The 23,656-nt window shown below is 34.7% G+C and overlaps 1 protein-coding gene across 4 annotated transcripts in view; it reads right to left on the bottom strand.

Annotated features, from left to right (window-relative positions):
- Nucleotides 1-23,656, bottom strand: part of EXOC6 (exocyst complex component 6) — a 187,139-nt gene that overhangs the window by 150,610 nt on the left and 12,873 nt on the right. For all 4 annotated transcript variants that reach the window (XM_004427834.3, XM_087432278.1, XM_087432280.1 and 1 more), the window contains exons 2-4: nt 4,064-4,235; nt 2,751-2,798; nt 2,571-2,661 (exon numbers count right to left, since the gene is read on the bottom strand). In XM_004427834.3, coding sequence (XP_004427891.1) covers nt 2,571-2,661; nt 2,751-2,798; nt 4,064-4,235 — 311 coding nt within the window. The remainder of the gene's footprint in view (nt 1-2,570; nt 2,662-2,750; nt 2,799-4,063; nt 4,236-23,656) is intronic.

Genomic DNA, 23,656 nt, shown 5'->3' with positions numbered 1-23,656 from the left:
TGTTAGCTCAGGGCTGGTCTTCCTCAAGCAAAAAGAGGAAGATTGGCAACAGAGGGTAGCTCAGGGCCAATCTCTCTCACCAAGGAAAAAAAAAAAAAAAATCAGCCTAAAATAATCCACATGTTCAAGAGATACATTTTGGGGTGGCAAATATTGTTCCCCTTCAGCACATTCTATGTTAGCATAACAACAAAACTGACTGATGATACATTTCTCAGAACATATCCCTGTTGTTAAGCAATGCATGACTATAAAATGACACAACTGTATTATAGCTCACTAAACAAAATTTTACACCAAATACCCGAAGAAAGAAAAACCCCAAAAGCTTACAGCAGAGAGTGAATTATAATAAAGGCATAAATAAACAAAACAAAGCATCTTTATTCGTTTTATCATTTCTATCAAAGGCTCAGAAATGCAATTATTCAATAAAATTGTTATAAGCTTCAGCAAGATGACATACTGCCACCAAAAAGGCTTTAATGCAACTATATAGATTACCATTCATCCTTAGTAGAATTTCAAAGTATAAAGTGTCACCCACTTTAAATTATTACTGGCTCATCAAGTCAGCTCATATACTCCTAGACTAGAGAGACAGACTTTTTTCCCCCAGATTTTCTACAGTTTTATGGCTACTCCCCAGAGGTTTTCAACTTTACAAAAGATATTGTTTACTTATCTGAAAACCATAAAAACTGCAATGCCGGCTATAGTGAACTAGCCCTAACTCTGTGGACCCTATGTATATCTTTATCACAGCCCCTATACTGTAATGCAATATTTCTCACATTTTCCAACCAAAACATTAGAGTGAACATATAACCAGGGAAAGAGCCTAAAACTGCTGCTACAAGTATAAACTTCCTTTGAAGTCCCGTTTTATCTCAGCAATTCATGTAAATTTCACATCTACTTTATATTATTTCCATATTGTTTTCATATAAAAATAATGCTTTCCTCAAAAATAATTAAGTAAAAATAATGTATCAGGAAAATGCATTTTAGACCCTGTGACTTCTTACATCCTCTCATATTCCTCCTAATCTAAGGAGGAGTTAAGCAATTGCACAGTAATTGATGGCTTACTTGTCTTTATTCACATTAGATTTTAGGATCCTCCAGAGCTGGAATTATATCATTTTCAACTTTGTATTTCCAATAATCTACCATAATGCCTCCTGACACAGAAAAGTATTCATGAGTGGATAATTAGATAGAAGGATAGATGGAGGAAAGGAGGTTGTTCTGAATGTAGCTATTAGGAACACAACGTTTATATGAACTCAGATTTCATCTCCAGCCTTGAAAGCAAAGACAGTAGTCGTAACAAAAATCTAAGCTTTACTTCCCTTTATTTCTATATTTCAAATAGCCCACTAGGTGAATAAGCTGAATTCAGCCCTTTCTCACTCTATCAGTACCCATTTTTTAGACTTATTACCATTCAGCGACAAAGCATTCAAACTTAGAGACTGTCTTCATGGTTATTATAGTGTATCTGATGGTGGCAAAGAGGTATTAAACATTACTGTAAGGAAGTAGGTTTCTTAACCCTGAAATCTAACATAATAAGCACACATTTTATTTACTCAAAGTTAATGTGCAAATAAATATCCCTGGTCCATCGGAGATTAAACTGAGTAGAATTTCAGTGATTCTAAAAAAAGAAAAGCTATTCTCACAAGTCAGAAAATTTTTTTAGCTAATAAAATCTGCTGACAGTTTTAACAGATAATTTGTACTCTAAGCTAAATTTATGTTACATAATTATTATACAAAGCATCTCATTATATTCCCCTGGATATAGAGGTTCAGGATCTTTCCTAAAAAAAATAAGTTAAAAAATGGGACACCGAGATGTATTTAGCTTACGACATGAAGACAAAAATGACATATACCTGCTTCCTTTTGTTTCAACAGGATACATGCGGGTAAAGCAAATACTGGGTACCTTCTTCAGAATTTATTTGATGTCTCAGTAATATCTGAGCCCCCACAGATAGACCAGAAACTCAAAAACCTAAAAAGTCAGTCTTTCCAAAAAATAGGAGGAAAGGCAAGACTGAAGAAGGAAGAAGATCTAGCACTTCTGGATGTTTTCTTACCTTATTAGCAAAGGAAACTAAGCAAAGCAAAACCAACCAGCTTAAGCGACAAACAGAAAACAACGGAAAACTGGAGGTAAAAAATTAGGCAAACTAAGAAAAGGTGAGAAAATGTAATCAAAAGACAGTCTCCCTATGGGAAAGTATTCTGAGGAAAAACAAAAAAAGTTGGGGATGGGGAGGGGGCAGTGAGAGACAAAGGACAAACTAGGCAGAAAGGAAATGGAAAGGTAGAGGTTGTTCCAGGAGACTGATGTGACAGATCATCAAACGAGGGCTTTATAATATAGGAAAACCATGAAAATTCAGGAAATAAAGTGGATAAGAAAGATAACCATAGGCTTTTGGGGGGTAATCACCAAATAATCTGTAATTCTCATAATGAATAATGACTATACACTATCATCAAATTATAATGGCACCAAGCCAAACGTTACATTATAGACAAGTTTAACTCACCTGGAAGGCATAACTGCAATTTTTCTACTACAGTTATAATATTCCTCTGCTGAATTCTACATCGAATAATATCTTCTGTTTGGACTATCACCTTAGAAAAGAAGAAATGTTCATATTTTTAAATGAATAGTTAAATCTCATCCATGTATTGAGTACACAAAATATGTATCACTTTCTCACCTCCTTTCCAGCATCTTGAAATCTTCGGTTGGTGTCAGTAACTTGCACCTTAAAAATAATTTCACCTTAGTTAGACAAATATGCATAAAACTGCCCTGATGTAACTGCTCACCCTTGTAATCAGATCATGCTTCATGAGAAACTCAGGACAAAGAAATGCAAATTCAAATTAACTCTACAGCTTGAACTTGAACTTTTGATTGAAAAGGGCTTTTGTTAACTTCAATTACTTATGACAGTTCTTTTTAACAGATTCTGTGGCAAACTTCTCAAATTTACTCTAGATTTTTGAACTTTACTTGCTTCTCTAAGTCTGTCAAACAATTCAAATCACTGACCCAATTGACCACTGGTCCCTTTTTGATAACTTCAATGAGGTCTATGTGCCATTCATTGTCTGTAGGAAATGGTGATTGCATTTTATGGTAATTAAACATTCATACTTTGCTGAATGCAAACACTGGGTGGTTGATTAACATCAAACATGGAAATCTCAATCCATAGCAACATTTTAATGCTGCAGGTGCAGGCAAAGCTCAACCTCAAATTTTCCCACATATTAAGTGACTCATTAGGTCATCATAGTAAGGAAGCACATTCTGGTTTATTAAAAATCTCATTAATTTCTAAACAAAGATGCTCAGTGACCTCATTGATGCTGTATTTGGTCTCTCGTTATCTGAATATCCTTTATATAATGATTTTCTAATCATAACCTTTGGTGAACCAGAGTCATTCTATCTGCTAAGCTCTCCAAATGTAAAGAAAGATAAATAGGACAGTTCTTATAACTAAATATTTTGTATTCTGGCTGAACATATCCAGGACTCCTTTAATAAATAATGTTTTGCTGTGGCAGAAAATGTAGACCAACTTTCTTTAATAAACTTATGCATTGCTATTAAACTGAAAAAAAAACAGTATCAGTATTATTAAATAATTTTGAGAACACAATCATTTATAGTAAGTTTCTAAAAGTTTTTAGAGGATAGCTTTTTATCAATATTGTACTAATTGTCATTTTAAAAATTCTTAAACTGCAAATGAGGCCTTTCATTGTATGAATTTTTTTAGTTCATTTCCTTGCATGGAAAGAAATCCTGTTAAATCAATGCATTACTTGCTTTACAAAAAAAGAGATTACTTCTGTCATTAGCATGGTTAACAAAGCATAAAGAGCATTCCTAAAAATATACACTAATTGACTTCTTGAAAGTAGTACATTTAATAATGATTTGTACATATACACCACAAACTAATACTTGAGTAATTTAATGAGGGCAAAGGTAAATAGAATTTGTACTATTTCTTACCTTCAGTTTTTCTGCATCAGCCCTTACTTTAAGAAGTTCTGTAATAGCATCTACAAAACCCTGATGATGAAAATTACACATCTTTTCAATTTCCTTGTCATGATTACGGATACAAGCATCTAACTTTTCCATAAACCTCTTGTGTGCATTTGGTTGGTCATCATAGACAGACCTGTAAGTATATAAAAAGAAAGCTAACATTAATTTCCCAGTTCACCAAAATTTATTCTTTATTAAGCCCAATCTTTGCAACAGCTGATATCTTGAAATAAAATCTCTGAACAGATAAACTGGGTTGATCGTGCTGCCATTAGTAGAAATAATATGGGTGAAAAATATTTACTTTTTTCTTGAACATGTTTATATTAAAAGAGCCACAAGCCCTCTAGATATATCACTAGGTATCTGGAAATAAAGGTCTGAGGCTCAGGAGATGAACCTTTAACACAGAAGTGCTCAAAAAAGAATCATTAAGTGAATGAATGAATAGACTCCTGATTTCTATAGCATTTACTATGTGTCAAGACATATTCTAAGTGCCTTATATATTAACTATTTAATCCTCACAACAAGTCTATAAAGTGGGTATTGTTATTACCCTTGCCTTACAGATAAGTTACAGATTATGTAACTGTCATTAATTATACAACTAGCAAGTGACAGCTGGGATATGAATCCTGGTAGTCTGGCTCCAGAGTTTACACTCTCAAGTACAAGGCCATATTGCAGTCACCACAATGTTTTCTAAAAATGGCGTACACAGTCCTACTGTATCTCAGCTCATGCAGTCTCCACATAGAGGGCAGCCCCCACCAGCCATGCAGGAAAAGATTAACCTTGTCCAAAAAAAGGTTTGGCCCTTGCCCCCAGCTCCTGGGAGGTAAGTCTTTGGAATGTTCTGCCTGACAGATGTCTTTATTTACTTGGGGACCCTGGGCAATGCCAAATAGTCTACACTAACAATGTGATTTATGGTGGGTAGGGGCCTTGGGCCACACAGCATCAGCTCTGGAGGGGCTGGAGATAAAGGTCAGCAATGTGGGCAATCAGCCACGTCTATATGACCAACCTCCAGTAAAAACTCTGGACACCATGGCTTGGGTGAGCTCCCCTGGTTGGCAATACTCTATGAGTGTTGAGATAGGTAAGCGCTGTCCATATGACTCCATTGGAAAAGAACTGGAAGCTCCTGCCTGGACCTCTCCTAGACCCTGCCTTATGTGCCTTTTCCTGTCGTTTAACATTTTAATCTGTATCCTTTTGCTGTAACAAACAGTACTGTGAGTATAACAGCTTTGCTAAATTCTGTGAGTCCTCCTAGTAAATTATTGAACCTCAGGGTAGTCTTGGGGACCTTCCAAAAGGTCATCTCCAAGTCAGATACCATATGATCTCACTCATAAATAGAAGACAAAAACAACAACAAACAAAAACAGAGAGACAGAGACTGGATTTGTGGTCACCAGAGGGAGGGAGGAGGGCAAAAGGGGTGATTAGGCACATGCGTATCATGATGGATGGTAATTAGTCTTTGGGTGGTGAACATGATGTAATCTATACAGAAATCGAAATACAATGACATACACCTGAAATTTACATAATGTTGCCGCCCTTCCTTTTTTTTTTTTTCTCCCCAAAGCCCCAGTACATAGCTGTATATACTAGTTGTATGTCCTTCTAGTCCTTCTATGTGGGACACTGCCTCAGCATGGCTTGATGAGCAATGTGTAGGTCCACGCCCAGGATCCAAACTGGTGAACCCCGGGCCACTGAAGCAGAGCATGCGAACTTAACCTCTACACCACCAGGCCAGCCACTGAAATTTATATAATGCTATAAACCAATGTTACCACAATAAAAAAAAATTCATAGCAATAGAAATGGAACAATGGTCAACAGAAATGAAACAATGGTCTGTTTCTACCAGTGGTCACAAGACCATGGTCAGTACAGTAAAAGTCTACTAGAATGTGATATGTGAGGTTGAAATAAAAGATTTCTTAAAATCATGATCATGTTATTTTCTGGTGAGTAAAATGACCCCCCAAAACCATAAGATATAATAAAATGGTTTTTATCTTTTAAAAAAACACAAGGAACAAAAGTGCATCTCCCCATCTGTGGCCCATATTTGAGGCTCAGTTCAAGTTCCATTTCCTCCAACAGGCCTTTGTCAATCATTTCCAAACCAAGTAATCTTTTCATCCACAGGACAGGTAAACTTATAGTCCTCTCCACTCATTCTGACATAAAATCACCTTATTACTTTGTATGTAATTTAAATGTCTCAACTATATGCCATATATTTTGTTTCTCCACATAGACCATAAGCTTCTTGAGGGCAGCCTCCATGCCTTAGCTTTTTAATAAGTACCTATTATAATACTAGAGACAATAATACAGGACAGCAATTATTAAATAGTTGGACCTTTAAGAGCTGAGCTAGAACTAGGCTCTGATCTTGGACATCTTCTCCTTTCTACTTTCTCGATTTCGTCAAGACTTGGAGCTTTAAAATCCATAAACACACTGATACCTCCCAAATGTATATTTCTAGCCCTGAACTTCAAACTCATATATCTCCCCAACTGGCTATTTTTTTTTTCTATTTCAGGACTGCCCTACTACAGTGTTCCTCCAAAGGAGGGTCTGACTGTTTGTGAGAGCAAAGACAATGCTGTAATCTCTTTTTAAAATAATAACATATAAATAAATAGGAAGATGAAATAATAGTTATTTCCCAGAAGTCTATTTTACTTTAGAAAGTTCTTAAAATCCATGCTTTAGTGTGTCTTTCCAATTTATTCTTGAGTTTTAAAACCACAACTACTCCTGTTTTATAGTAGTAATTCAGGATACTGCCAGTGGATCTATTACAACACCACAGGTGAACGCCTCTTTTTCTATTGATGTTATTAGTATGGAGAAAAACAATATCAGAACATATGCAATATCCACCCTCCATTAATAGAAAACCAAAGCCTGAAATGGGTAAACTATTTACATTCCATGCTTTCTATTGATAAGTCCCAACAAAGGAAATAAAAATAGCGTTAAGGAAAATAGTACTGCAAATGAGAAAGAAGAGTAGGTCTTGATCTATCTATTACTAAGTCTTAGTCTCTCCTGACCCTTGATAACCATTTGCTATTCCAGACATGAGTACAAGCTGCACCAAGCTGATACAAGCACTTGTCACCCACAATCATATCAATGAGATCATTATGAGCAGAGTACACAGGAAAAAAGAAGTCAAGATGAAGAAATGTTCTAAACCACAGGAATAAATTGCATTTAAAGAGGGTATTGAAGGATCAGGCAAGCGCCACAATCCAAAATTTATCAAAAGATAGAAAGTTGGCCCTGGAACAAATCCTAGAAAGTTCCTAGTTCTGACTTTCTGAATTTAACAGATGCAGCACAAATCTAAAATCCAGCATGCATAACTCAAAATGGAATTAATCACTACATGCAGTTGATTTAACCCTGTACCCACTCTGATGCAAAGTAATATTAAGAATAACTAGTCTAAAAATTTGCTAATAAAGCCAGTAATAAATAGCTGACTAAATAGAGAGGGGCAAGAAGGGAGAAAGGGTGGATATGTATAAGAACACTGGAAAAGGGAAGACAGCAAAAGTAACACTTATCCCAAGAATTTCTTGACACCATATGCATAGAAGGAATTATCACTCTTTTCTCTGACGGGATCTAGGTTTAATTATAGAGACAATCTGGAGAGAGAGTGGAGAGGGAAGGATGCGGAGAGAAGCAAAGAAGATGTGCACTCCCTGTCAACAATTCCCCACAGTGACTTAACTGACTTAAAGAGGAATCATATCTGTTGCCTCTGGCTTAATGTGGAGAAGAGAAAAAAAAACCAGTAACATACAACCAGGTACTTACTATTAAGTGCTTTACATGCATTAGCTCATTAATATTCACTAAAGCTTTATGATGTAGATTCTGTTAGCATCCCAATTTACAAACGTAGTTTGGGAAGATTAAGTCTTTAAGTCCAAAGTCACACAGTATAGGACCAAGATTTAACCCCAGGTCTACCTGACTCCAAAGCCAGTACTCTCAACTATTATATTATATAGACTTTCCAATCAGAAATGGTGATAAGCAGTATGGAATGTAAAGAAGTTACCAGCACAGCAACTAACCAGATCACCTTTGAAGATCAACAATTGAGAATGACTCAATAGGGAATCCCTGATGTGCACTGCGGCACCCATCAGGTGAAATCATCCAATGGGCAGAAAAACGGGATGAGAACTGAGGCATAGCTAATTGTTAGGCAGTATTAAATTACAAACCCAACAGAAATCAGGAGGAGCAAAATATGAAGTAGAGAAACTGAGGGCCCTGTACTTGTCTGACTTCAACTGAAGGGACTCTGAAAAATCTATATTTCTCTTTTCTTTTTTTTTTTTATCTTTGAACGATAATCATTATTCTTTGAAATTCTGATTTACAGGGCCAGAAAGGAAATACCATTCAACACAATTCATTTTTTGAACCCTAAATTGGTTAATGGTTGTACCCATCCAATTAATACATTAATGTGCGAGACATATTACTACTCTAAATTCTCAAGCAATATACAATTTTAATGAAAATAATTTTTCTTTTTTCAGAATTTCCCTAGAATTTTATAATGTTCATTGGCAAGCTTCATCAAGTTCCTATAAATAAATACGCACAGATACATGACAGAAGCAGAAAGAGCAAACATTAGAAAGTTGGTAAATTTTCCACTATCCCACATCCATTCAGGTTGTACCTTACTGCTCCACATACAGATAATGACTTCAGTGTAAGAGCGTTCAGTCATCCCTCCCAAAGCTCAGCAAAATAATACCTTGTTTCTGGCAAAATATAATGCTAATCAGTCAAAAATTCAGATCCAAAATCAATTTTAAAAGAAGAGATGACTTAAAAACTTCACGACTAGAGAACAAAGATGGACAATGCTACAGTAAAGATTTTATTTACATATTTTAATTTGAGCAACTAGTAATGCATAAAATCAAAGTGTATGTCTTAAAAGCATAGCTAAAAAATTTTTAAGTACAAATACATTTTCTATCTTCATTATACCTAAACTTCCACACCAAATATGAGTTACCACACAGTATTTGATCATCTGACACATCAGGCTTATAGAATTGAAAGAAGTAAGTGATCTTTCACAAAGCCTTCTTGAATTGTATGTATAGGGCTCCACCTAGTGGTACTAAAACAAATATAAGAAAACTAAGATGTTATTAAAATGTTAAAATTGGCTCATTGAAAATTAATGCTTTTATCATCAAATCAAATGTCTTAGAGGAACTCAGGCTACTTCAATTTTTTGGACAGATACTATATTCTGTTAACATAAAATATTTATTAATCATATTCTACAGTTTTTTTGTTTTTCTTTTTAAGGAAAACATCTCTTTTTGATGGAAAACAAGCAACATTCACAAGATATTATGTGAAAAAGAATTCTCTTATTACTGGTAACATATTAGGCTATTTTTTGTCAAAAAGCACATAATATCCTTATACTATTTTCATTGTATTTTTCTTTCACTATCTTCATCGTTAAAAAAACGCCCATCACAATAACTATGAAGAAAACAAAATGGATTACTTTCCTGAGAAAACATTTTTTAACTTCCTTTTACTAAAATGTTTACACTTTGAGAAATACTGGTATAATCTCAAAGTATCCAATCCCAATTTCTCCAAATTACCTATATTTACTGGAGTACTGTAGTTCCTTCTCTAAACAAAATAAAAGTGACCTTTCTCTATCTCAGAATTCTCTGTTCTCCAATAAAATGGATACACTAGTTGCATAACCACAAAAGAGCATAGCTAAAGCCTAAACAAAATAATGTGAGAAGATACCTAGAATGACTACCATTAAAATGCTAGCCATTGCCAGACTTTCCTATGAATTTTATTACTGTCAATCAATTGCTTTTAAGAAAAACAATGACTCTAGTAAGGAAATGGACTTTCAATATACTAGAAAACTAAAGGCAGAAATACTGTTCAGGAATCCCTGGGCACTGACACTGCTTTTACCTTCTGGCATCAATACTTTCTACAAACATTTATCAGAAAACAAAATGTCACTCTTTTATCGCTGACAAAATTGTATCAGCTACTTCTAACTTCCGCTGGATGCTTTTCAATGTCATTTTCTACTTTTTCAAACATTAACCACATTTTTTTTGCCAGTTCCTCAAATGACACATTAGCCTTAATTCTGTATTTCTAGTAATAAAAATTGCTTTTGTATCCTTTTCAGCATTCTTTATTCTTCCAGTCCATTGGCATTTTTACTATTCTTTCACAGTATTTCAAATGGCATATCAAGCTTAATTTCTGACATACCAATCTTAATTTTATATTTCTAGTAATTAGTAATTAAGACTCGGTTTTCCTTATTACCAAGATTGCTTATGATACTTCTTCAGCAATTTCATATTTATACTGAATGCTTTTCAGATTCTAGGTACCAATCTTACTAATTAGTACTGAAATTTTGGTCACTAACTATGAAATATACTCTTCTGAAGATAAAATATATTTAAAAGACAATTAACCACTCTATGATTATCAGCTTTTGATATATTAAACATTCCTAAAAATACTGCTATGAAGACAAAGTTAAAAGTAATCACAAAAAAACTGATCAGAAATTTTCAAAAGCTTTTAAAACAAATGGCTTGCTCAATCATTACCTCAAAAATAGTTTTAAAAATAGGTTTTTGGTATATCATTAAATTTGGTAAATTCAGCAAATTGGTCACGCAACAAATTAGTCATTTGGCAATTAATTTAAAGCCACAATGTGAAAACATTTCCTTAATAAAAGCACATGAATTGTTAGTTGAAGTTCTTTCAGAATGGGATGTACGTAAGCCCCAAGTATAAAAGGGCAGATACATAGCCAAAACGAAGCTTCTGAGATCCAGTGAGATCCTACTTTGCCCAGATAAAGTCATCAGCAGTTCTCTGTGCCCCCTGTATGGATCCTGGAAACTAGAGAAAGCTACATTGAGATATTCTATCTGTTCCTACCTGAGTCACTACTTGGTTTTTGTATCCTTGGCTATGTAAATTGGAAATTTAATCTAATCTTTCAGTGGAGCAGTATCTTCAACACCAGTTTACAACCCACTGGAAACCCTGCAGCTAGAGTTAGAAGTGAGACTTGAAACACTGCGACTCTCTTCAGTAGCCTTTAGGTACATTTAAGGTGTCCAAAATTTCAGTAACATCCATGTGAGAAACAATGGGCTAAAATATTATTCAAAGATAGCAAATGAGTTATCATTTGGGAGAAGGCCTTGTTTTTCCATAAAGTCACATGATTTGGAATTCTTTTCTTTTAAACAACAAATAGCAAAGATACCATTTGCCCTATCTTAAATACACAAAAGCCTTGCTCAAAGTACCACTCAACCTTGCAAAAAAAATATTTCTACTACAGTTACTTAGCAATACAGACTAGCAAGAAAGAAAATGATCAATATAAAAGTATCATACTCAGTACTCCTAACATTTTTTCAACCATTTTATTAAATATATCAAACACGAATAATAACCTTCCCATAACTTTCCCAGATACTCTGTAATATAGAGCAAACAAGAAATGAAATAGCTCTAAGGCAGTAACATCTAGATAAAGGGAAAGAAGATTCTTCCCAATAATATTCATTAAGTACCAACCATGTACAATAGTAACTGGAAATCAAGTGCAGAAAACAGGTATTTGCATAGGCAACTTTCATACAGAGAATAATTGGTCCCTAAATCATTAAAATTTATCTGCACTGAGCCTAATTCTTCAAGAAGGCAGGAAAGTAAATGAAGTAGTTTTATAACATAGGTCCAAAATTCTTTGATACACCTTCCATGGAGAGATGGGGTCTATATCCCCCTTCCTTTGAATCTAGGCAGGCTTGTGACTATTTTGACCAATGGAATATGACAAAATAATATGTGACTTTAGAAGCTAGAAAAAGCCATGCAACTTCCACCTAGACTTCTTTAGACACTCACTCTGGGGAAAGCCATCCACCGTGCAAGAAATCTGACAATCCTAAAAATGACATGCTAGAGAGGCCACATGTGGGCACTCTCAAATGACAGCCGTATCAACTGCCAGCAATGCAAGTGAGCCATCTGAGCTGTCTAGTCCAGTTGAACCTTCAGGTGATTTCAGCTCAAGCAGCAACCAATATCTGACTGCAACTGCATGAAAGACCCTAAGCCACACTGCCCAGCCGAATTCTTCCCGAATTCCTGAAAAAAAGTTTTCAAGTACAATACAAATTATTTGGATATTTGCATCAAATATTTAAAATATAGTTAAATTTAAATCTTTTCCAGAATAATTCCTTTTTTCTCTTTTTTTTTTCCTTTTGGCATTAATCCTTTTTGGTACTGTCCTTAACTTCTTTTTCCACCCCCAAGATGCCCTTCCTCCACAATATGCCTCAATCTCAATCTTAAACTTCCTTCAAAATTCAGCTCAAGAAAGTTCCTTCAGGATAACTTCATTAATAACCATAATGGATAACAACTTTCCCATTACCTGGAAGTTTTCTGGAATTTTCCCAGCTTTTTATTTATGTCAAGTTTATACTACACTATTTTTTATTTATTTGTATAAAACATGAAATTTATTCTCCAATTATTTAGTCTATGTTTTATCTTCTAAATTCCTCAAGAACTGAGGGTATCTTTTACTTCTATATTCAATTCACAAATGCTATGAGGATGCAAAGAATTGCAAATCTGAATTTAAAAAAACAGGTTCACTAGAGGGCACCCTTCACCAAAAAGTAACCTCTAGAAATCCAAATATTTTCTTTTACTACTGCATCAAAATATGGTGTGTAGCTTATACTCAATCTAATTAAAAACTAAGAACTATGAAATCAAAATAAAAATAAGTAGCTTTTTTGAAGCTGCTTCATCCTGTTACCTATTACTTTAATATAATGGTTAAAAATAGCAGAAGAGAACAATAAACATCATAAAAATTCTCTGGCAATTCCGGGTTCCTATGGGTAAGCACAGACAATCTAGCATAGGATAAACTTTTACATATTACATAGTGCCTGACATATTGTAGACACTCAGATATTGAAAGACACACAAAAATAATTTTACTAAAGAATACCTTAAAGTCAGTATTTGAATTTATAATAAATATATAAAAGGGTTTATATACTATACTGAAAACAGATTAGAAATTAGCACTGACTCATAAGTCTAAGATCTAAAGAAACTGAAAATCAGTCAAATACAAACAAAAATGTATTTCACTCATCTTCTCTATTAGCAATGGAAAATCTACAAACAGATGATTTTTATGATTTATTCATGTTAAGTGTCATATATGAGAATAAGGCTGAAATTACTGAATAAAAAATAATTTAAAACTTCTAACAGATTTATGAGTTTTTTAAATTACCTCGAAACCATATAACATTAGTATTTCTATGGGGAAAAATATGTCAAGTAAAGTTAATGTTTTAAAAAATAATTCTTGGAGGTCCTGGAAAAGATATCATTATATAATTACATCCTGAAGTAAAAAAAAAAAAGAACTTTACTAAGTTGCAGAAAATTTTTTTTTTATATTTATTTATTTATTTAGCGTGTGTGCGCCCGCGCACGCAAGGAAGATCAGCCCTGAGCTGACATCCATGCCAATCCTCCTCTTTTTGCTGATGGAAAACTGGCCCTGAGCTAACATCTATTGCCAATCCCCCTCTTTTTGCTGAGGAAGACTGGCCCTGGGCTAACATCCGTGCCCATCTTCCTCCACTTTATATGGGACGCCGCCACAGCATGGCCTGTCAAGCGGTGTGTCGGTGCCCGCCTGGGGTTCCGAACCCGGGCCGCCAGCAGCAGAGCGCACGCACTTAACCGCTACTCCACGGGGCCGGCCCCCAGTTGCAGAAAATATTAAAAATGAAAGCCAGATGCAGCTGTATTTAATTCTAACCCTGGAAGAAAGGATTCCAGAAATATGCAGTTTTAAAATACACATATATTAACTAATTAATACTACTTTAATTTTATAAGGTGTTTTTCAGAAGACAAAGAATTTTGCCAAATAAGTATAATTCAGAAGTAATATGGAGGAAAACAGAAACATGGTTACGCTGATACAAGACTGATCCCAACTCCCAATACCGATCCTGACCAGACTTCTGTTGGTCATTTCACAGCTTTGCAGACGAAAGAGAGGAAACAAAAAGTTGAGAAGAGCAATTCTGCGTCCACTCAAAGGCAGAATATAAGTAACAAAACAAAAAGTAAAAATCACCTTTTACATTTGTACTAGTACTTTGCAACCCACAAAGCAATTCTGCATACATCATTGTATTTGATGCCAAGAACCCTCGGGAAGTGGAGAGGGCAATTGGTTTTATCTCCATCTCACAGATGAAGGAAATGGGGCTCAGAGAAGTTTTCAAGGATTTGCTCAACACTAATGGCCAGAGCCAGGTATGTATACAATCCAAGTCTTGGACTCATAAGGTGTATTGGAGGATACCGCACAAAAAAAGGATAAAAGGAGCTCACTGCAAAACATCGCCAAACATCCAGTTGCTAAAACTGTTTACCTTAAATATGTCAGTAATATGTTCATTGCTCATTTCCAGAGTATCTTTCTTATTACTAAGGCAAGGCTTCTATTAATGAATTCCCCCGAAATTAAGCTCCTTTATAATGAAGTTGGCAATACCCAGACATCGACAATACATACACACACTCTCTCACAAACCACACAAAGAATAGTTGCCTGCCTTCACATTCAGGCATGACAAAAACAGAACACAAACACACCATTGTGAACAGATTGTACTAGGCCTGGTCTACCAAACTGAAAAGAACCAGCCCTTCTAGTAAGAGGCCTAGAAACAAACCTGATTTATGTTCTCTTTTATCATAGGAATGAATGAATGAGGATATGAATGAAAAGGGAAGGCAGAGAATGATAGTGGTGTCTTGCTTTTCCCATCATTTAGAACCGAAAAAGGCAGAGAGAGGATAAAAAGCCCAGTGATTTTTCTTGCATCAAGCAGCCCCCATCTCCTGGAGAGAACAAACTGGAGATTGGCCTTCCTAAAGCTACTGGAGGCCTGTATCTGGGAACTGTAGAGGAATAATGGATCTACATCACTTTCTTGTGAGTTAATTTCAATATCTCAGCATCCTCTGACCTAGCACAAGTCCAAAATGTAGGATCCTCCCTCCATGAGTACAGTTCTGGTCAGATTACTTACCACTCACAACTTTAATGTAAACCTTCCCTTTTTTTTTAAGTTAAAATTTAATTATGTTTTTATATTGCAGCTTTCATTATCTAATACTGTAAATTAGAAGGCAAAGAATAATGATTAAGAGTATAGTCCAGGGGTCAGCTCCACGGCCTAGTGGTTAAGTTTGGTGCACTCCACTGTGGCAGCCCGGGTTTGGTTCCTGGACATAAACCTACACCACTCGTCAATGGCCATGATGTGGCAGCAACCCACATACAAAACAGAGGAAGACTGGCACAGATGTTAGTTCAAGGTGAATCTTCCCCAAACAAAAAGAGGAAGATTGGCAACAGATGTTAGCTCAAAGGGAATCTTCCTCAGCCAAAAAAAAAAAAAAAAAAAAAGAGTATAGTATCAGAAGCCAAATGGTTTGCGTTCACATCTAGGTCCACCACTTATCGAATGCCCAGGGCAAATGACCTCATCTCAATTGTTTCATCTGCAAAATGGGTATAATAATGGCACCTCATTTGCTTCTTGTGAAAATTAAATGAAATAATACACTTAAGTGTCTAAAATAGTGCCACATAGTAAATACGCAATAGATGTTAGCTATTACCTATTATTACCTACATGATTACTTTTACTTCTGGGAACAAAAATCCTGATTGAGAAATTATTTTAGAGGTAATATCATTGTTCAAAGAATTTCACAAAAAATGAGAATTATCCAAATGTGCAACAATAAGGAAATAATCAAATAAACAGAGAAAACAGGATGAAAATCATATACAACGTAATTATAATTTCATTTAACAAATATTTAACAATATCCAACATTTAATGTTTAATAACATTTAATATGTTGAATATCATAACTTCATTCAATGAATATTCAAATAGATATGTTGTTTCTAATATAAGACTAGAATTAATGTCAATTATGATTATCCCTGAGTAGTAGGAAAAATGTGATTTTTTTCTTCTCTCTATTCCTCTATATTTTCAAGTTTTCTATGATGAAGGTTTTGTTTTTCATTAATTCAGTTCAAAAAGTATTTACTAAGAGTCTGTTGTACCCATGGCATTACGCTATGTAGCACAGCCGGACTTAATCGGACATGTATGACTATCATAGGCCTCAGGGACAACTTCAGTAAGCCTACATTCAAGACATTTATTTAAGAAACACATTCTAAGACAAACATTCACACGCAACTAAATAACATTGTGTAGCATTTTAAAAATCCATGCTATAAGAATTCAGACACAGCAAAAATATGCACGCGCGCGTGTGTGTGTGTGTGTGTGTATCCATGTAGAATGCGATGTTCTAGGATGCAAAGATTTCATCGAGGAAATACGACCTGAGATGAGAATTCAATGATAGGTAATTTTTAAGTGGGTGGAGAAATAAGGAGAGGGGTATTCAATCATGGATAAACACAGGCAGGAAAAAACATGGCATTGTGAAAAAGACAAACAGTTCAACTGATATGAAGGATACCTGTTCTAAGTAGTAGGAATTTTATGATAACTTTTTACGGCAGTCATTCTTAATCTTTATTTGGGCAATGGCCTGATGAATGGTAAGACCCTCCTTCGTGATTTTGATAAAAGTTATGGATCTTCTCCCCAGAAAAGCACACAAACACAACTGTAATATATACTTTCTCTCTGAGAACTGCTGACCATCCACGAGGCTGGACGAGCAATACCTCTTGCAATCACAGTACATTGCATTAGAGGTGTACAACTGATCAAGCTGGTTCAGATATACTCTTTCAGGAATTCTGAATCAGAATTCGGAGACAGCCAGCTATATATGCGGCTGACTGACACATGGAAGCTGTGGGTGATCGTCCTCCACCAAGCGCAGAGAGAAGCAGAGAGGGCCAGATTTCAAAGAATGAAGAAAACAGAGGGAGGCATAAAAGAAAAACAGAAACATGGTCCTTCCACTTCTTTGTTCCAGTCTTTTGAGAAGTACGACTGCCTTAAGAACTTTGTGAGATACCTCAGTAACCTTCCACTAGTTTTTTTCACTTTTCCTTAAGTTAACTCAAGTTGGTGTAGTACCTACAACTAAAACCAAAAACAATCCTTGACTAAGACACACATACACGTACACACCCAAACACACATTTCTTACAATTATAAGAGGTTTACAAACCCCTTCATCCAACCAATAGGTCAGAGCACGTCTTCCCAACTGAATAGGTTACAAGAATATCAAAATAATGATCATCTCAGCCCTCAATCTAACTTTCTGTTCGTGCCATAACATAAAAAATGCCAGGGAGCACTACCACAAAATAATCCAGAAATAAGGGTCTAAAGGCATAGGTTAACAGACTCCTAAGGAAAACAGTATGTCAAATAGGTCTCTAGAATAATAATAATAATAAGCAATATAATGTCATCTAGCTTTTACATAACACTTAAGTTTTTCAAAACATCCACAACATTGTACAGCTAAGTAAAGAATTCAGGATAAGGTAATAAGGTCCTAACTTACCACTGCTGGGTATCTAAACGAAGTAGGTAACCTGGAGCTGCAGGGGAACTGAGAGTATCTAGCAACTCCAAGAGGAAAAAAACGTATAAACAGAGAATCCAATTTCTTTCATCACAGAATACTGAAAAGATTTCTTGTTTACAAAATATTCACCTTCTGTGTATTTTCCCATGAAATATTTCATCTAGTTTGCCAGATGTGCTCTTAGAATGCTTTATAAAATAATGCCCAGGTGCTTCCTCTAATTCAGTTGAAGACATTCCGTCAAACAATTTTTTTAAATGACAGAGTTGATATACCCTAATTTTTTTTAAAAGGGGTAAAATCATATCTTAAAAGATCATACAATCTGTCAAAGCATAAAGATCAAGCAAAGGCAAAACATAAAGGATAATTTTCCCTATATTTCTGATGTTGAATTTTACTTGCCTTGTTTCCCTCTATGTGAAATTTCTATGACTTGTTCTCACTAATAGTATCCTGTTTCCATGCATAGGAAAGAGCCTAGAGCAGTTTGTTAGTTAACATTACTTCCTATAACTAAGGTTGACATTTTGTAATACTCACATTAACACTCACTGTAATTGTGGATAATAACATAGCATAATGATGATCATTAATGGACATCCTCTATGGTGAACCCTGAATTGATAATCAGCTAACACAGATTTGCAATAGACTTCCTCCTTCCTGTTTTTACACTCCTGACCAAGGAGATGTCTCTTCCTGTTGACTTCTGTGCTACTTGTTAAAATGCAAAAGATGAGAAATGGAAACACCCAATATATACAAATTTTATTCGTCCTCTAGGATAACAAATTGAATTGCTAAATAAAATTTAATTCAAAAAGCTTAAACAATTAAGCAGATTAATGAATGCCAATGCAGACTGCTTCTCTAGAATTCTTTAGAAAATTAAACAAAAATATTAAACTGCCTGGAGTAGACCTAATGTGCAATTTGTCTAATAGTTTAAGAGATGATCTACAAACTCTACCAAAGTCCTTTACAGGAATATTAATCTACAATTAAGGAGAAATTCACTTAAGGATTGACTTCTCAGCAAAACAACCAAAAAAAGACACCACTATTCACCATGGAAACTAAAATAGAAAATTAATTGAGCTTTATACTTATGATTTGTGCACTTTATGCTAAAGACTACAGTTCAAAATAAAGATATAGCATTAATATCTATATACCCATTACTTTAGCAACAAACTCTCATAAAACAGAAACTATGAAAGATATAAGAAAAGACAGAAACAAATTAATAAAAGGGAACTTGAGAACACCTCTCTCAATCCAAGAAAGATCAGGTGAAAAACAATATGAGGCCTTAGAAGGTATAAACAACTTAATTAATAAGGAGAGCATGTTTGTGTCTGTGTGTACAAAACTGAGTACTAATAAAAAAGAACATGCTTTTTTTTCAAGAGTACATGGAACACTCATGAAAACTAACCACAAATAAAACCTCAACGAATTCCAAAGAACAGAAATAATACAGATTTATATAACTATAATGCAATAAAACTAAAAATTAATAGCAAAATTTTAAAAATAAAAAAGACCCTTCACATTTGGAAAATAAAAAAAAAAACACTATTAAGAAATTGTTGGATCAAAGGGAAAATACAAAATGAAACAGCAGAATTTCTCTAAAATATCAATAAGAAAAACATATCAGAATATGTGAGATATAGCTAGAGCAATCATCAGACAAAAACTTATAGCATTAAATAATTACATCAATAAAACAAAATAAATGAATCAAGTACAAAATACAAAAAGCTAGAAAAAGAATAAAATAAATCAGAAGAAATAAATCATTACAGATAAAAGCATAAAGGAAAGACTTAGAAAATAGAAAACTCACGGAATAAACTCAAAAATAGATTTTCAAAAAAATCAAAAAAACAGACAAACCACCAGCTAAGCTAATCAAGGAGAAAAATGAGTGAAATCACAAATACCCAAAACCAGAACGGACAAGGGGCAGAGAACCATCAAAACAGAAGTAGTTATAAGACTACATTTGTACAACTGTACTCACATAAATTTGAAGAAATGGATAATTTTTCAAAAGAATACAACTTATTGACCCTCTAGGGACAGAAATTGTAAAAGAGACCAATTATTACAGAAGAAATAGAGAAAACAGTCAAAACACTCTCCTACAGAAGAAAGCACCAGGCCCAGTTGATTTCACAGTGTAATTCTAACAAACCTTTACAGATCAGATAATATCAATGCTAATTATATTATTCAAAAGCATAGAAAAAGAAAGAAAACTTCCAATTTTGTTTAATGAAATGAAAATAACCTTGATTTGAAGACTTGAAAAACACTGCACCAAAAAAGAAAACTACAGACCAATCTCACTTATAAACATCAACGCAAAAAAAATCTTTAAAAGCATACTAGCAAACAGAATCCAACTACAGAAAAAAACAGCAATTCATCATGACCAAGTGGGATTTATTCTACGAAGACAGGAATATTTCGATAATAGGAAATGCATTAGTAAATTTAATCATATTAATGGAGCAAAGGAGAAAAATCAAAGACTATCTCCACAAATGTAGAAAAGACATCTGACAAAATAAAATTCAGTAGTCTTCCATGTTAAAAACACTAAGTAAAATGGGTATTAACAGATACTTCCTCGGCATAATAAAATAAAAATACCTCAGCCCAAAAGCCAGAGTTCTCCTTAACAGGGAAACACTAAAGGCTTTCCTGCTGAAGTCTGGAAAAAAATAAAGATGCCCACTGTCTCAACTATTGTGTTGCAATTATTAGGCTATGAAGTTAGACTAGACAAAGCAATCTACAGTTTAAGAGGTGAAAAAGAAGAAGTAAAATTATTTCTAAATACGGATTATATAATTACATTCCTGGAAAACCCATAGGAATCAATGGGAAAAAAATTACTACACAAAATCAGAAAATTTAATAAAGTAAAATGTTAAAAATTAACAAAGATCACCAGCATTCATATATATAAGCAAAAACCAGTTAGAAGACATAATGTAAGAAAATACCCAACTAAAATAACAACAGAAAAAATACACAAAATTTTAAGGAATTCTAAAATTTATTTGTGGAAAACTTTAACTCTCCTTAAAGACATAACATACTCTTGGATATGAAGAATCAACATCATCAAGATGTCTGTTCTCCCTAATTAATTTATAAGTTTAACTCAATATCAATAAACTACTTTGAGGATTTTTCTAGAGTGAGACAAGTTTATTATTCAGTTCATTTGGAAGAATAAACCAGAAAGAGTCACCAAGAAACACCTACAAAAGATAAGCAATGAGGTGAGGGGAGCCCTACCAGATATTACAGTAGTCCCCTCTTATCCAAGGGGGATACATTCCGAGACCCCCAGTGGATTCCTGAAACCACGGATAGTACCAAACCCTACATATACTGTTTTTTCCTATACATACATATCTATGATAAAGTTTAATTTATAAGTTCAGCATAGTAAGAGATTAACAACAATCCAATAATAAAATAGAACAATTACAACAATATACTGTAATAAAAGTTACCATAGATCTTAGCAACCTTAACATACAGTTGTTTTTCTTTCCTTATTAAGTCAAGAATTTTCACCTTTTCACTTAAAGGGAGCACTTTACAACTTTGCTTTGGCATATCCAAATTGCCAACATCACTACTCTTGCGCTTTGGGGCCGTTATTAGGTAAAATAAGTGTTACGTGAACTCAAGCATTGTGATACCGCCACAGTAGATCTGATAACCTAGACAGCTTCTAAGTGACTAACAGGCAGGTAGAGTATACAGCGTGGACAAAGGGATGATTCACATTCTGGGCTGGATGGAGCAGGACAGCACAAGATTTCATCATGCTACTCATAACAGCACTCAATTAAAAACTTACAAATTATTTCTAGAATTTCCCATTGAACATTTTCAGACTGCGGTTGACCAGGGGTAACTGAAACCTTGGAAAGTGAAACCACAGATAAGTGGGGACTACTATATAATAAAGCCTCTACAATTAAAAGCATGGGATATAGTACATAAATAGACAGACAATGAACAGAATAGAAAAACCAGAGACAGACCCACCACATATGAAAATTCAGTAAATGCTAATGGTAGCATCTCAAATCAATGTGAAAAAGACCTACTTTTTAATAAGAAGTGTTAGTATAGCGGGATTGCCACATAAAAAAAAAGATATAACTAGGGGCTGGTCCTGTGGTGTAGTGGTTAAGTTCAGCAAGTTTCACTTCAGCAGCCCAGGTTCACGGGTTCAGATCCCATGCACAGACCTAAACCACTCGTCAGCCATGCTGCGGCAGCAACCCACATACAAAATAGAGGAAGACTGGCATAGACGTTAGCTCAGGGCTAATCTTCCTCAGGCAAAAAAAGAGATAAAACTGGAACCATTCATCACACCATATCCCAGGAAAATTCAAAATGGAACAGAAATGTAAAAGTAAAAAATAAAACCATACAAGTACCAAAAGAAAACATGGGTAGATTCTCTTATAATCTGGTAGTATGGAAAACTTCTTAGACCCAAAATCCAGAAGCAAAAAAGGGAAAGACTGATGAATTTTATTTTCATAAAAATAAAAAACTTTTGCATGGCCAAAAAAAAAGGGTAACCATAGTAAAAGACAAAAGGAAGAAAAAAATTTCCAACTAATGGCAAGAAAAATGGACAAAAATGATTACTGAATGTCCCATCTAGCACATCCTTCTAGATCATCTGTGCCTTTCACTCTCTTTGGGCTATTTTACAACTATATAAATTGTAGAAAACTGATAGTAATGCAAGTTATTCTTGTCCATAGAAATGCAAAACATTTTGGCCTGTGGAATGCAATTGACTACTGACCTTCAGATACTGACCAGTTACATGCCTATTTATAAATCTATTTCAGCATTCCCAAATGCCTATATTGCTTTTTGCCACTGCCTTTGAAACAGTTGTAACATCTTACTGGTTCCCTCATTAATTAACAAGTTAAATAAAATTTTTGGCATGGATTCATTTTATATTTGTATAAGGGTCATGATTTTATCTTTTTTGAAAATTATCTTTTAATAGTTTTGGAGGTTTCACCAAGATGCTCAGCAGATTCACCTGCCAGAACCAGGAAACTGCATTGCCAGGGGATTGTACCTCATGGGCTGCTTAAGCTTAGGCATGTCGTTTCTCGACTCCCAGAAGTAAAACCCAACTGGCAATTTTAACAATTAACTTTTAACTTTGCTGAATCTCTGTTTCTCTGGTGTTTTTTTCCCTCTCTACAGATTGTATGTTTTGGTTTGGTTTCTAGTTACTACATGGCCAGTAAGTTTTTACCTCTGGTAGCAAAGGCTGAGAATTTGGTTTTATGGTTTGACCATTTATTTGACGATCTCTCTACATAGATAACAGAGATCTCTTGGGTCAAGATAAAAGACCCCCTGGTTTGTTAATTTTGTTTGTCTTTTTGCCTATTTTGAGCTCAAATCAGTTAAGAATTTCACATCCACCAAGAGCAGGTCTTTGATATCTGGACCAGCGAGTTTTTTTATCTCTACAACTCATGTCTCTTGACCTGTGGGTAAAATTATAGAAACAAAAACATAAAGCTCTGCATCCATAATTCAGAAAGACTTTTACCTCTCATCGTGTGTGATAATTTATCTACAGAGGGTATTAATAATTTAGATTTTAAATTTCTTAAATCAGGGCCGGCCCCGTGGCTTGGTAGTTAAGTGCACGCGCTCCGATGCTGGTGG

Source organism: Ceratotherium simum, chromosome 6 (assembly GCF_057802395.1).
Source record: "Ceratotherium simum simum isolate JZ-2026a chromosome 6, ASM5780239v1, whole genome shotgun sequence".
Classification (NCBI taxonomy): Eukaryota; Metazoa; Chordata; class Mammalia; order Perissodactyla; family Rhinocerotidae; genus Ceratotherium; species Ceratotherium simum.
This window is presented reverse-complemented; position numbering and strand designations above follow the sequence as displayed.